Source organism: Ranitomeya variabilis, chromosome 3, assembly GCF_051348905.1.
Source record: "Ranitomeya variabilis isolate aRanVar5 chromosome 3, aRanVar5.hap1, whole genome shotgun sequence".
NCBI lineage: Eukaryota > Metazoa > Chordata > Amphibia > Anura > Dendrobatidae > Ranitomeya > Ranitomeya variabilis.
In genome coordinates this window covers 713,495,799-713,511,469 of record NC_135234.1, presented here as the reverse complement: position 1 = coordinate 713,511,469, position 15,671 = coordinate 713,495,799, and the positions used below count along the sequence as shown (strand labels likewise).

The window sequence follows — 15,671 nt, the reverse complement described above, 5'->3', positions numbered from 1 at the left end:
AGGATTTCTTGAGAAAAAGAACACTTATCAGTCTGGTGAGGACTTGCTTGAAGGGTCGTCTTCTCCATCGTAGGCGCCGAGAAACAGCGGCACTTGTCGTCCCTCTGTTGTCCGTGGGCTGAGTAGTCTCTAGGAGCCCGCTGCCTGGGGTTTTGGGAGTTAATGCGATATGCACAGGCTCGGAGTCTTTAGCTTTTACAGCACAGCCTATCCTGGGAAAACAATGGTCAGTCTATTATTAAGTCTCTCACCAGGAATCAAGGGCTCTGCACTGATACCGTGGGTACCAGGGGTCACAGTCTCTGTACTGATACCGTGGGTACCAGGGAGTCACAGTCTCTGCATGGGCCAATGTCTCTGCACGGGTCTCAAAGCGCCCCTCTCCAGTCACAGCAGAGTCTGCTTTCTGTACTCACAAGATGCAGTCTTTCTGGGCAATCTCCCTGTATTTGTCCTCTGACCAGGAGCTCTCTCTCTTGGTGCACAGCTGTGCCCTGCTCTGACCGCTGCTCATGCTGCTCTGCTTCTTGCGCGCATGTCTTTCCCACTCTGCCCGGCTTTCTTCCTGTCCCAGTCTCTAAGTCTGCCCCCTGGGGAACCTGTAGCACAGCTCAATGGTTCCAGGCACGGAGCTGAGAAGGTAACCGCCCCCAGGACTCTACTTGTGCTTCACCTCCTTACAGGCACATCTTTGTCGGTATGACTTGTTGCTGTTTTGATTATTCATCTTTAGATGCTATGACCCCCTAAGCACTGTAGGTTTAAGACATATATTCCTCTACTGAGCATCTACATCCACTGTATAGTATGAAGAGAGTTCTTTCGTTGTGTCCTCGAGACCTGAAAGGAAGATATCCATTCCAATTTCATTGAGATTTGAAGAGCTGGGGTCGCCACTCGCCATGACTTGTCACACCCCATCGTTTGTCAGAGCTCATCGAAACTAGGGTGAAAACACCAACAATCACTAAAGTTTTGTGTAACCTCGTGTTGCGCAAAAAAATTTATTTCTTTCAAATCTTTTTATGCTATAACTCTGGTGAAAAAGCTTTGATGAATCGGGTCCAATGAGTCAACAAATTGAGACAAATGTCTTAAAAAGCCCTGTAACAGTCTGACCTCCATCTGCCTTTGCTTTTACCTCCCTCTGCTGGCTTACCAACTAACTGTATTAGCTACTATCGTAACATGTATGACAAATTAATGATTGCCAAATTGAAGAGCGATGTTTAAATATTGCATTGAATTGTAAGTGAATGGTTGGGGAGACATCTGAATGACATCAAAACTAAAGGTCAATAATATTTTTACAGCTCTAACTGGGCAAAAGATGCCATGATGTCTGTTTTTGACTTTCCTATCCTAAGTCTCAATGAATCATGCAAAATCTGTTATCTGCTGCTAATTTAGAGGACTGCTTATGAGATGTCGAAACTAACTCCCTGTTTTGTATTGTGCAAAACATTGCTAAGCAGAAGTCACCTTTGAATAGTATTTTTTATAATCTGATGAAGAAACTTAATCCAATGCTGAAATAATATGCCAGAAAAACAATGAAAAGACGTGTGCGCTTCTCCACCTTGATGACATCTTTTTTTTCCGAACGCAGACAATCAACCTGACTGTAAATTTCTCTATTACATCTTGAACACCCCCATTCTTGCAACATAAATGCTGTTCCTTCTAAATATTTTCTAACTGACGTCGTCCTCTTCTAGATGCAGCTTTTGCAGCCAATCCATATTATCCAAAGTAAACTCCACCTCTTCCCAAATGCCTTCTAGCCACTTCCTCCCGCCTTACCATGGCTGTTCCAGGTTGTCATCAAGTAATGTATTAAAGGGAACCTGTCACCCCCACAGGTGTTTGTAACTAAAAGAGCCACCTTGTGCAGCACAAATGCTGCATTCTGGCAAGGTGGCTCTTTTAGTTATGATGCCTGCACACGCTGAAATAATCACTTACAAAATGGGCCCCCTCTTACCCTGAAATCGCCAGGGAGGCGGGTCTTTCCTTTCTAATCAGACGCAGCACAGCCGTCACTCCGGGCCTGGGCGCGCCGGGCGCCGCCTCCTCTTGCTTCGTTGTCGTCCCCGGCTCCTGCTCTGTAAGTACAAAGGGCAGCGCAACTGCACACGCCCCCCAAAAAAACTTAATGTGCAGGCGCCGGGGACGATAACGCAGCTAGAGGAGGTGGCGCCCGGCGTGCACAGGCCCGGAGTGACGGCTGTGCTGCGTCTGATTAGAAAGGAAAGACCCGCCTCCCTGGCGATTTCAGGGTAAGAGGGGGCACATTTTATAAGTGATTATTTGACATGTTTCTATATCTTATTTCAGATATGCCTCGTTCTTGCAGTAACAAAGCAGATAGTTTATGCTACATTCGCAGAGAAGTCACTTTTGTGTCACAAAGGCGAAACTTGACTACTATAAGGAATAGGGAGATCACAACGAGTTAGGCTCCACACATGTGCTGCAATAGATCACATCTTACCCAGTGGTTGCATGGGAAGAGGCAATCTATGTCTTTTGCACTTTCAATGATCTGGAAAGAGCTAATCAACTACAATACCAATTGCATTGCTGCATGGTGTCCCACATTAGGATAGGCGTTTAAAAGACCAAAAAGTGATCTTTATAGTAATTTTCCATCTGCAATACACCCAGTACCACATACAGAAGAACTGCCAGTTCCAAAAGCATTAGAAACATTTTCAGTCGAGCCAAATGAGCAATAAGAGGGCACTTGGTGTCATCAAGCATCTTCCTCTCATGACCCAGACTTTGTCACCAACCTCATCTGAGCCACACCTTATAACAATAAGTGAACTGAACGATCTTGTTAGAAATTTGGATCTGCCGAAGAGTAATAATGAGCTCCTAGGTTCCAGGCTACAGCAGTGGAATCTCCTAGTGGGTGATGTTGGGATTTCTCTGCCTGGCAAATGCGATGAAGATCTTGTCCAATACTTCATGAAGGGCGGTCTTGTGGCATGCAACAACATCAACAGTTTTGATGGAAGCTCGAAAGATAATTCATAATCCAGAAGAATGGAAGCTTTTCATCGTTTTGTCCAAAACAAGCCTAAAAGCCGTATTGCTGCATAATAGCAATGCGCTACCTTCAATTCCAGTTGGTTATGCAGTCCACATGAAAGAAACTTATGACAACATGAAACAGCTGTCGAGGTGCCTAAAAATTTGTGGCTCATCTGTGGTGACTTAAAGATGGTTGTAAAAAAACAGAAATGCCAAGTAAAGTCAGTTTACAAAGCCTTCTGATGATCCCCATACATCAGCCAACGTCTTGCACGAATCTGGAGCAGTCCAAATATAGCAGAATCAAAGCAAGGAGGGTGATCCAGCAATAGGCGTGGGTGAATTAAAAATATTTTTACTATTTCATATTTTAAAATATTAATCCATATGTATCAATTGTCCGCTACACTGCCACTGTGTCCAGATCTACGCGTTTTGACATAAGTCTTTTTCAAGATCTCCAAAAAAGACTTGCGTCGAAACGCGTAGATCTGGACACAGTGGCTGTGTACCGGACAACTGATACATATGGATTGATATTTTAAAATATGGAATAATAAAAATATTTTTTAATTCACCCACGCCTATTGCTGGATCACCCTCCTTGCTTTAAAAAAACAGTAAGGTTGCACCGTAATTTACCAAGAATGATTACTCTAGAACATTGAAACTGCATTGCTGCCATAGAAAATGGGTAAAAAATGAAAAAAAAGCGCTATATAATGTACAGTGGGTACGGAAAGTATTCAAATCCCTTTAAATTTTTCACTCTGTTTCATTGCAGCAATTTGGTAAATTCAAAAAAGTTTTTCTCATTAATTTATACTCTGCACCCCATCTTGACTGAAAAAAAAACAGTAATGTAGAACTTTTTGCAAATTTATTAAAAAAATAAAAACTGAAATATGACATGGTCATAAGTATTCAGACCCTTTGCTCAGTATTGAGTAGAAGCACCTTTCTGAGCTAGTACAGCCTTGAGTCTTCTTGGGAATGATGCAACAGGTTTTTCACACCTGTATTTGGGGATCCTCTGCAATTATTCATTGCAGATCCTCTCCAGTTCTATCTGGTTGGATGTTGAACGTTGGTGGACAGCCATTTTCAGTTCTCTCCAGAGATGCTCAATTGGGTTTAGGTCAGGGCTCTGACTGGGCCAGTCAAGAATGGTTACAGAGACAGTTGTTCTGAAGCCACTTCTTTGTTATTTTAGCTGTATGCTGAGGGTCATTGTCTTGCTGGAAGATGAACCTTTGGCCAAGTCTGAGGTCCAGAGCACTCTGGAAGAGGTTTTTATCCAGGATATCTCTGTACTTGGCCGCATTCATGTTTCCTTCAATGGCAACCAGTCGTCCTGTCCCAGCAGCCGAAAAACACCCCCATAGCATGATGCTGCCACCACCAAGTTTCACTGTTGGGATTGTCTTGGGCAGGTGATGAGCAGTGCCTGGTTTTCTCCACATGTATCGCTTAGAATTACCACCAAAAAATTCTATCTTCCTCTCATCAGACCAGAGAATCTTATTTCTCATAGTTTGGGAGTCCTTCATGTGTTTTTTAGCAAAGTCTATGCAGGCTTTCATATGTCTTGCACTGAGAGGCTTCCGTCGGGCCAATCTGCCATAAAGGCCCGACTGGTGGATGGAGCGCCCCCACACCGCCGCAGGGCCGAGGGGTACCCGGAGCCGGGCCTCTAGGTCTCAGTCCTGGGGTTGTCACGGTGGCTAGACCCGGTCCGTGGCCCTGTCCGTCAGTGGGGGGACGTCCGGTGAAGTAGGTGCTGTTAACGGTGGTGTAGCGGTGCAGTTGTGGGGTGCAGGTCGCGGTAAATAACGAGGACACCAGGTTGCAGTCTCTTTACCTCTTTACTGGAGATCTCTTGGTCCTCAGTCCGGAATCTGGCCCACCAGGCTGCGCAAGTCCGGCCGGTCCAATGGCACCTCCAGAGTTCTCCTCACAGGTGGAAATCAGTGCCTTCCTTCTTAGTGCTGTGTGTTGTAGTCCTTCCCTGCTGTGCTCACGGAAAGTACCCCACAACTGTTGTGTCTGTTTCTTAAGTTCCCTCACAACTCGATTAGATGTTCCTCTCTTATTCCGTCCCTCCCTGGTATTCAGGTTGGAACGGCACCCGTTTGTCAGGTAGGCCTGGAGTTCTTCCGGGACCCTAGAGACGCCCCTCTCCCGCAATTGCCCCCCAAGACTTCATAGGTGATATGTGGTAGACAGCCCGCCTGAGACTGACTGTCCTGCCGCTGTTTGGAGTATGGCTTAAAGCTGTATATTATTCCACTCCCTCGGCGTTCCGGCCACCGGTAATGCGCCTCAGCAAGGTGCTGCCTCTTTCAACAAAACCCCTGCTGGTATTCTCCGTCTGCTTGATCTCGTTTCTCACTCAGCACAATCTATCTCGCTTCTAGTCCTTTCTTGGGCACCGCCGCTATGCTGAGCAGGCACGGTCCCGTTACGTTCTTTCCAATGCCAAGCCTCTGCCAGGGTCCCACCCCTGGCAGAGACCCTACTGTCTCTTCCTCCACAACACCCTCTCTCACTAGGTGTTGCTTCGTTCAATCCAGTCAGCGTTCTCTCTAACTTCCTGCCTGACCCCCAGTTTACCCACTATGGTGGGGAGTGGCCTAATGAATAGCACCCTTAGCTCCCCCCGGAGGCCCAGCTGTGAAACATATTGGTGTCTGTGATACCTGATTGGAGGAACTCCTTCAGTGCCATCGAACGCACCATGGCTCCCCTTAGTGGCGGAGCCACAGTACTGCAACGACCAGGACTCTGGGGCGCTGCATGGAGAGCTGCAGTGATAGTTGACTTTGTGGAACTTTCTCCCATCTCCCTACTGCATCTCTGGAGCTCAGCGACAGTGATCTTGGGGTTCTCCTTTACCTCTCTAACCAAGGCTCTTTTCCCATAAGTACGCAGATTGGCTGGACAGCCAGGTCTAGGAAGACTTCTGGTGGTCCCAAACTTCTTCCATTTAAGGATTATGGAGGCCACAGTGCTCTTTTGATCCTTGAGTACTGCAGAAATTCTTTTGTAACCTTGGCCAGATCTGTGCCTTGCCACAATTCTGTCTCTGAGCTCCTCGGCCAGTTCCTTTGACCTCTTGATTCTTATTTGGTCTGACATGCACTGTGAGCTGTGAGGTCTTATAGACAGGTGTGTGCCTTTCCAAATCAAGTCCTGTCAGTTTAATTAAACACAGCTGGACTCCAATGAATGATTAGAACCATTTCAAGGAATTTCGCAATTTTCCAACTTTGAATTTTTATGCCCTTAAATGACAGACATATGTCATGCAAAATACTTAATAAGTAACATTTCCCACATGTCTACTTTACATCAGCACAATTTTGGAACCAAAATTTTTTTTGTGACGGAGTTATAAGGGTTAAAAGTTGACCAGCAATTTCTCATTTTTACAACACCATTTTTTTTTAGGGACCACATCTGATTTGAAGTCATTTTGAGGGGTCTATATGATAGAAAATACCCAAGTGTGACACCATTCTAAAAACTGCACCCCTCAAGGTACTCAAAACCACTTTCAAGAAGTTTATTAACCCTTCAGGTATTTCACAGGAAATTTTTGGAATGTTTAAATAAAAATAAACATTTAACTTTTTTTCACACAAAATTTATTTCAGCTCCAATTTGTTTTATTTTACCAAGGGTAACAGGAGAAAATAGACCACAAAATGTGTTGTACAATTTGTCCTGAGTACGCTGATACCCCATATGTGGGGGTAAACCACTGTTTGGGCGCATGGCAGAGCTCGGAATGAAAGGAGCGCCATTTGACTTTTCAATGCAAAATTGACTGGAATTGAGATGGGACGCCATGTTGCATTTGGAGAGCCCCTGATGTGCCTAAACATTGAAACCCCCCACAAGTGACACCATTTTGGAAAGTAGACCCCCTAAGGATCTTATCTAGATGTGTGGTGAGCACTTTGACCCAACAAGTGCTTCACAGAAGTTTATAATGCAGAGCCGTAAAAATAAAAAATCATATTTTTTCACAAAAATGATCTTTTCGCCCCCAATTTTTTATTTTTCCAAGGGTAAGAGAAGAAATTGGACCCCAAAAATTGTTGTGCAATTTGTCCTGAGTACGCTGATACCCCATATGTGGGTGTAAACCATTGTTTGGGCGCAGGGCAGAGCTCGGAAGGGAAGGAACGCCATTTGACTTTTCAATGCAAAATTGACTGGAATTGAGATGGGACGCCATGTTGCGTTTGGAGAGCCCCTGATGTGCCTAAACATTGAAACCCCCCACAAGTGACACCATTTTGGAAAGTAGACCCCTTAAGGAACTTATCTAGATGTGTGTTGAGCACTTTGACCCAACTTCTGCTTCACAGAAGTTTATAATGCAGAGCCGTAAAAATAAAAAATCATATTTTTTCACAAAAATGATCTTTTCGCCCCCATTTTTTTATTTCCCCAAGGGTAAGAGAAGAAATTAGACCACAAAAGTTGTTGTGCAATTTGTCCTGAGTACGACGATACCCCATATGTGGGGGTAAACCACTGTTTGGGTGCATAGCAGAGCTCGGAAGGGAAGGAGCGCTATTTTACTTTTCAATGCAAAATTGACTGGAATTAAGATGGGATGCCATGTTGCGTTTGGAGAGCCCCTGATGTGCCTAAACATTAAAAACCCCCACAAGTGACACCATTTTGGAAAGTAGACCCCCTAAGGAACTTATCTAGATGTGTTTTGATAGCTTTGAACCCCCAAGTGTTTCACTACAGTTTATAACGCAGAGCCGTGAAAATAAAAATTCTTTTTTTTTTTCACAAAAATGATTTTTAGCCCCCAGTTTTGTATTTTCACAAGGGTATCAGGATAAATTGGACCCCAAACATTGTTGTCCAATTTGTCCTGAGTACGCTGATACCCCATATGTGGGGGGGAACCACTGTTTGGGCGCATGACAGAGCTCGGAAGGGAAGGAGCGCCATTTGGAATGCAGACTTAAATGGATTGGTCTGCAGGCGTCACGTTGCATTTGCAGAGCCCCTGATGTACCCAAACAGTACAAACCCCCCACAAGTGACCCCATATTGGAAACTAGACCCCCCAAGGAACTTATCTAGATGTGTTGTGAGAACTTTGAACCCCCAAGTGTTTCACTACAGTTTACAACGCAGAGCCGTGAAAATAAAAAATCTTTTTTTTCCCACAAAACTTATTTTTTGGCCCCCAGTTTTGTATTTTCCCAAGGGTAGCAGGATAAATTGGACCCCAAAAGATGATGTCCAATTTGTCCTGAGTACGCTGATACCCCATATGTTGGGGTAAACCCCTGTTTGGGCACACGGGAGAGCTCTGAAGGGAAGGAGCACTGTTTTCCTTTTTCAACGCAGAATTGGCTGGAATTCAGATCGGATGCCATGTCGCGCTTGGAGAGCCCCTGATGCGCCTAAACAGTGGAAACCCCCCAATTATAACTGAAACCCTAATCCAAACACACCCCTTACCCTAATCCCAACAGTAACCCTAACCACTCCTCTAACCCAGACACACCCAACCCTATTCCCAACCGTAAATGTAATCCAAACCCTAACCCTATCTTTAGCCCCAACCCTAACTGTAGCCCCAACCCTAGCCCCAACCCTAGCCCTAACCCTAACCCTAACCCTAGCAATAACCCTAGCCCCAACCCTAGCCCCAACCCTAACCATAGCCCCAACCCTAGCCCCAACCCTAGCCCTAACCTTAGCCCTAACCCTAGCCCCAACCCTAGCCCTAACCCTAACCCTAGCCCTAACCCTAGCCCTAACCCTAACCCTAGCCCTAACTCTAGTCCTAACTCTAGCCCTAACCCTAACCCTAATGGGAAAATGGAAATAAATACATTTTTTAATTTTTTTATTTTTCCCTAACTAAGGGGGTGATGAAGGGGGGTTTGATTTACTTTTATAGTGGGTTATTTAGCGGATTTTTATGATTGGCAGCTGTCACACACTGAAAGACGCTTTTCATTGCAAAAAATATTTTTTGCGTTACCACATTTTGAGAGCTGTAATTTTTCCATATTTGAGTCCACAGAGTCATGTGAGATCTTGTTTTTTGCGGGACGAGTTGACGTTTTTACTGGTAACATTTTCGGACACGTGACATTTTTTGATCGCTTTTTATTCCGATTTTTGTGAGGCAGAGTGATCAAAAACCAGCTATTCATGAATTTCTTTTGGGGAGGCGTTTATACCGTTCCGCGTTTGGTAAAATTGATAAAGCAGTTTTATTCGTCGGGTCAGTACGATTACAGCAATATCTCATTTATATCATTTTTTTTATGTTTTGGCGCTTTTATACGATAAAAACTATTTTATAGAAAAAATAATTATTTTGGTATTGCTTTATTCTCAGGACTATAACTTTTTTATTTTTTTGCTGATGATGCTGTATGGCGGCTCGTTTTTTGCGGGACAAGATGACGTTTTCAGCGGTACCATGGTTATTTATATCAGTCTTTATGATCGCGTGTTATTCCACTTTTTGTTTGGCGGTATGATAATAAAGCGTTGTTTTTTGCCTCGTTTTTTTATTTTTTTTTCTTACGGTGTTTACTGAAGGGGTTAACTAGTGGGGCAGTTTTATAGGTTGGGTCGTTACGGACGCGGCGATACTAAATATGTGTACTTTTATTGTTTTTTTTTTTTTTATTTAGCTAAAGAAATGTATTTATGGGAATAATATATATTTTTTTTTCTTTATTTAGGATATTTTTTTTATTTTTTTTTACACACATGTGGGGAATTTTTTTTTTTTTTTTTTTACTTTGTCCCAGGGGGGGACATCACAGATCATTGATCTGGCAGTGTGCACAGCACTCTGCCAGATCTGCGATCTGCTGTGCAGGGCTGCAGGCTTACCAAGTGTCTGCTCTGAGCAGACACTCGGTAAGCCACCTCCCTCCCTGCAGGACCCGGATGCCGCGGCCATCTTGGATCCGGGACCTGCGGCGAGGAGGGAGGTAGGAGACCCTCAGAGCAACGCGATCACATCGCGTTGCTCCGGGGGTCTCAGGGAAGCCCGCAGGGAGCCCCCTCCCTGCGCGATGCTTCCCTATACCGCCGGTACACCGCGATCATGTTTGATCGCGGTGTGCCGGGGGTTAATGTGCCGGGGGCGGTCCGTGACCGCTCCTGGCACATAGTGCCGGATGTCAGCTGCGATATGCAGCTGACACCCGGCTGCGATCGGCCGCGCTCCCCCCGTGAGCGCCGCTGATCGGTGATGACGTACTATCCCGTCGGTGGTCATACGGGCCCACCCCACCTCGACGGGATAGTACGTCAGATGTCAGAAAGGGGTTAAAAAAAGTAAAAAAGTAACCATTACTGACTACCACATTTTTTGTTCTTGATTTCTTTTAAGTATTTCTTAAATCCAGAAAGTTGCCATATGAAATTACGTTAGTTTTGTGCCATGTCTGTGATCTGCTTTTTTTCTACAAAATTAAACAACTGAATGAACATCCTCCAAGGCCGGTGATTACATAATTTTTGCCAGGGGTTGTACAGTACATCTGTCCATACATGGTCTGTAATTCTACTCTGAAATGTGATCAGAACTTAGCCTTATGATGAAAATATCTGAAAATGTATGTTCGGTGACAGCTAGAGGTAGAAAAAGAACATCACCAGTGATAGCATGGTATAACGCTAGATAATTACAGATAAGTATAATGTAACTATAAATCAGTTTACTAAAATGTATTATATAGGGTAAATTATGTTATATAAGTGAAGATTACATGAAAAACTATCCTACTGTACCTTAAACCAAGAGGTTGTGCAGTCCAAACCCCTTAAATGGGTATTCCCACCTTAGTAATAGCATATTAGTAGAATGTGCAATTAGTTAATCATTACAGTTATTCATCTTCTGGGACCCACACTGATGGTGGAAATGAAGGGGCCTCAACTCTGTAATTCCTTAATTCTCAGAATTAGTGGGGAGCTTAAGAGGTCCGAGCCCCAGTGCTACCTTCACTGAGCCAAAACAAACAAGACGCTGAGCTCAGTGATTGGCTGCAATGGTGATATGTACTATAGACATGTCACCACTGCAGCCAAGCACGCACCAGCTAGTCACACCAATGATAATATTATTATTATTTATTTATATAGCAACGTTGATTCCATGGTGCTGTACTTGAGAAGGGGTTACATACAAATTACAGATATCACTTACAGTAAGCAAACAATTACAGACTGATACAGAGGGGCGAGGACCCTGCCCTTGTGGGCTTACATTCCTAATACTAAAAACTTCAGTGTAAGTAAACAGCGCACAGCTTGATAATTGACATATCCTTGAATTCTGTGTTTTAACCCCTACCTCATGCTATGCTCAGATTACATAGCAAAAATCTGCTGACAGATTCCTTTTAAAGTGAAAAATCCCTTTAAGTAATGGAAAGATGTATATCTTTGTACCGTGTTAGCCAGTTGATAAAAAAATAGTTAGAATTAAGAGTCCTCAGTGGTTGATACCTTTTAATTGGTTAACGGAAAAGATGGTAACAAATTGCAAGCTTTTAAGACTACTCAGGCCTCTTCATCAGGCATAGACTAAAAGAAATTCTGAAGAATCACATATTTAAAGGCGCCTCCCAACAGGTGGAGGTGCCTTAAATAATACGTGTCTCCCAGCCATTGTCCCTAAGAACTATGTTCGGGGATCTGGTAGCAGTGCACAGACTGCGGGAAGTAGAGGAAGGAGGAGGAGGTGCGGGACGGGTGTCACGGCGGTGAGTGAGACGGCGTTCTTGCTGGGAGGGAAGAAGCATGCAGGGACACTGATGCTACAGAATGCATCTACTCCTTTGTTTAGAAATCAATAGAGTCTCAGCACTCAGACCTCAATCTCCCCAAAACCTCTGGCATAGTTCCATTATGGAAAATAGAAAAAATTGGTGTCCGGCTCAACAGGACTGGATTTTCCTTTTCTTTTTCGTTTTCAATACAAAAGAAAAATGTACATGGTCGACATGACCCAGTCGACGCATTTTGACTGCACTAAGCAGTCTTACTTATGGGGCCTATAAATTCCTGAGAATGGGGCTCTGCAAAGCCCTATCAGAATGGAGCAGTGGTTGTGCATGCATCCTTCCAATCCCTTCTGGACTGCCGGAGATAGCAGAGTTAAGCGCTCTGAATATTTTCATCAGTCTCAAAGAGGATGAAAGGAGCAGTGCTGCCACAATCTGACGGGACTTTTCAGAGCCCCATTCTCAGAACTGATGACGGGACTGTTATTTACATTTTCTTCTGGTAGGTAAAGTCTCAAAAGTGGAACCTCTCAAACATTCAATATATGTGATTTGTATATACATCCAAAACTGTGTCTAACATTTTGCCATTTTCATTGTAGGTGGCTCATATATGATGGAACAAGAAGAAAATAAGAGGACAAGGACGGCTTACACCAGAGCTCAGCTTCTAGAGCTGGAGAAAGAATTCCTCTTCAATAAGTACATCTCTAGACCTAGGAGAGTGGAGCTGGCAGTTATGCTGAACCTGACTGAAAGACACATAAAGATATGGTTTCAGAACCGTAGGATGAAGTGGAAGAAGGAGGAAGACAAGAAGAGAGGCCGAGGAAGTGACCCAGAACAAGACTCTGTGGTGTCCTCAGCGGATATTATAAAGGATGAGTCTCCATGTATGGGAAACACACCACCCTCCAGAGACTTGGTGCTGTCACCTCCTTTGCCAACCTCATCGTCCCCACAAGCCAGCTCTGTGCCATCCTCCAGACAAGCTGAAAAGCGATAGAGCTATAGCATCACTGGAGACTTTAAAGTATTACAATATATTGAACTCCATAGACTTGCATAACGTAGATCAGGCTATGGGATGGACGTTCTATGCCTGGCTATTCATGTAAATGTGACCTATGCTTTGTCGTAGTTTTTTGACCATGTATCACTTTTATTGAAAGCAGAAATATGAAGATCATCTTTTATTAATATCATCATTCAGCTGGACTCTTATCAAGACCGAAACCAGACCAGAGGTGGACAAAGACAATAGAGAACCCTGTGGAAGAACTGTAAATGGGCCCCTCTTATCCCGTAGCTCGTCATAATGCAACTAATTATTTTTATGAGTCATGATATTTATTAGTCCTTACAGTCTAATTGATAGTACGAAAATACTCTTAAGATGACAGTAGGCTCGCTAACCTTTTGGACCCCTGTACAGCTGCACCAATTGCACCAATGGTATGTCCGCCCGTGCCCCACACTATGATTTCTATATAAGTTTTCATTACAGTACCCATTAACGAGTGGTTACTTGTGTACCATAGAAGCAGCACTTAGGGGGGGTCCCAAGGAGGCTGCGGGCTCAAACTGGCCCATTCATTTCCCACATGCAAGTTCTGTGCTTATCTACAATTGACAAACATTGGGGAGGAAGAAGCCCCTGGCAGGGGCAGACATAACTCTTGGGCTCCACATTGCACCAATGATAAGGGGGCCCATTCCCACCTCCAAAGCAGGTCAAATTGTGCATTATGATGATATATTGCACTGCAAAGGGCCCATATTTTCTTCTTGCACAGATGCCTCTTCTGCCTGTGTCCACCAGTGGCCCAAGGTCATACTATCCCTCAACCATGTATCAGGAAGGTATACAGGAGGTGGTCTATACCAGAATCAAGAGAAAACCTCATTTGACTTTTTGTTATTTTAAAGGTGTTTTCCAGTGCTTTTATGATGTTGCATCAGCAAACGCCTGCCCCCATGGATGAATGATTGGCCATTATCATGAACACACCCTGTACTAATGATTGCCCCAATTATAACCCCCTTAAACTACATTAGAGTATTAATATTTTTTACCTAGTTGGATTTATCACTGAAAAAAGCCAAAATATAATCCCCAATAATTAGCTTGCTGAAAAAAGGATATAACTTAAAATAACCCTTAATGATAAATAAAAATAACCATAAACATGTAAAACTACTATATATAGTGCACTAAAGTATTACAATTCCTGATTAGCATAATCAAAAACATCACACAAACATCATCAGAAGACCATACTAAATCAAATTATAATAATCAAATAAATTTGATTTATGATGGTCTCTTCTTCGGTTGGCTTCCATTGGTCTCCTCTTCCGTTTTGGTACTTTTTTTTAAATGATAGGATTTTGTTTTTTAATTATCGATCTTCTCTGATAAACTTTCTGACACATGGACATGTAAGAGTCAAGCTCAAGTTTTATGCATCATGGTTTTGGTATCTCATGGATGCATGACGGATCTGTTTTTAAGTAACAGAATGGAGGCATAAAGAATCCCAATAGATCCCATTATCTTGTTGGGTTTTTTTTCTGAGCTGAACACAATTCCGTTTTACCTAATAAAAATAACAGAACATGACCCTGATTCCACCATTAAACATTAAATATTTGTCTCCAGCTAATGCAGATATTTTAATAGGGCAATGCATAAACCTCTGCATGACGTTTTATGCCAGTTACCTGGCAAAAAAACAACAACATTGCTTTCCAAACTGTGCATGTCCGGAGACTCCAATAGACGTTAGTACATGGTCCTTATATTTTATTATTAATATGTAAATGAGTTGTTAAGATCTATGGATCGGACATAGATCTCCCTGAGACTCTGCCTCCAGAGATCATTTTAAATAAAAGGGGGAGTTACTAGTGTTGTACCATTGGTAACTGTCTCTTTAATTTAAAATAATCTCTGGAGGCAGATTCTCTGGGAGATCTATGTCCGGCCCATAGATCTTAACAGCTCATTTACATATTAAGAAAAATGTGGATTTCTCTGGAATAACATATCGTAGATATCAAGGTATCACTTTATTCAGCTTCCTATGACCTGTGTGCCCATATAGACGTTTGAGAAGGATTGATCCTACTAACAGATTCCCTTTAAACACCAAGACCTGACCACTAATGCCTATGACCGGCTCAGATTTCTCAATACCAGCAGGGATGTTAGAATATCTCTGATTTACAGAGATCGCGTTTACTCTGCCATTATATCCCGTGTTGTCTTATTGAATCACAAACAGACTGTTTCCTCCTCATCGGATTGCAGAGATTTTCCATAAATTAATTCCAGGAGTATTTCCCCTCTCTGTTATACAGCTGTATTGGATGACTAGGATTAGTGTGTTTCTTTGTGGCACAATATTTGTAAGTTGGCTTTCATAATTAAAATGCTAAGTATGAATCCAATAACTGCAACTAGAAACTTCTGTGGAAAGTTTTGCAATGTATAGAATAATATGTTAGGACTTATTTGATTGAAACCAATAACTTTATAAACGAGGGATCTCTAACTGCAGCTCACGTCTCTTCCTGCCAACATCTAAAATAAACAATGCTAATCATTTGATAAAAATGAAGATCATGGCACATGACATATCATAGGATTACAGCCTAATGAAAAATAAAAAAAAAGAGGTTTTTGAACCTCACCTTATCGCTCCTAGGCATGCAGGAGCAAGGAAACTGTGTCCACACGTGTACTTTCGAGAACAAAATAGAGAAGTCCTGCTCCTAAAATTCCAAATATTTCCAAAATTTAAAACCTGAATCCACGCAAATGAAAGG

At 43.0% G+C, this 15,671-nt stretch overlaps 1 protein-coding gene across 1 annotated transcript in view; it reads left to right on the top strand.

Moving 5' to 3' along the window:
• Positions 1-15,291, top strand: part of PDX1 (pancreatic and duodenal homeobox 1) — a 35,389-nt gene extending 20,098 nt beyond the window's left edge. Inside the window, exon 2 of the mRNA XM_077298282.1 lies at positions 12,443-15,291. Within this exon, the coding sequence (XP_077154397.1) occupies positions 12,443-12,846 (404 nt within the window). The 3' untranslated portion in view covers positions 12,847-15,291. The remainder of the gene's footprint in view (positions 1-12,442) is intronic.
• Positions 15,292-15,671: the final 380 nt, after the last annotated feature.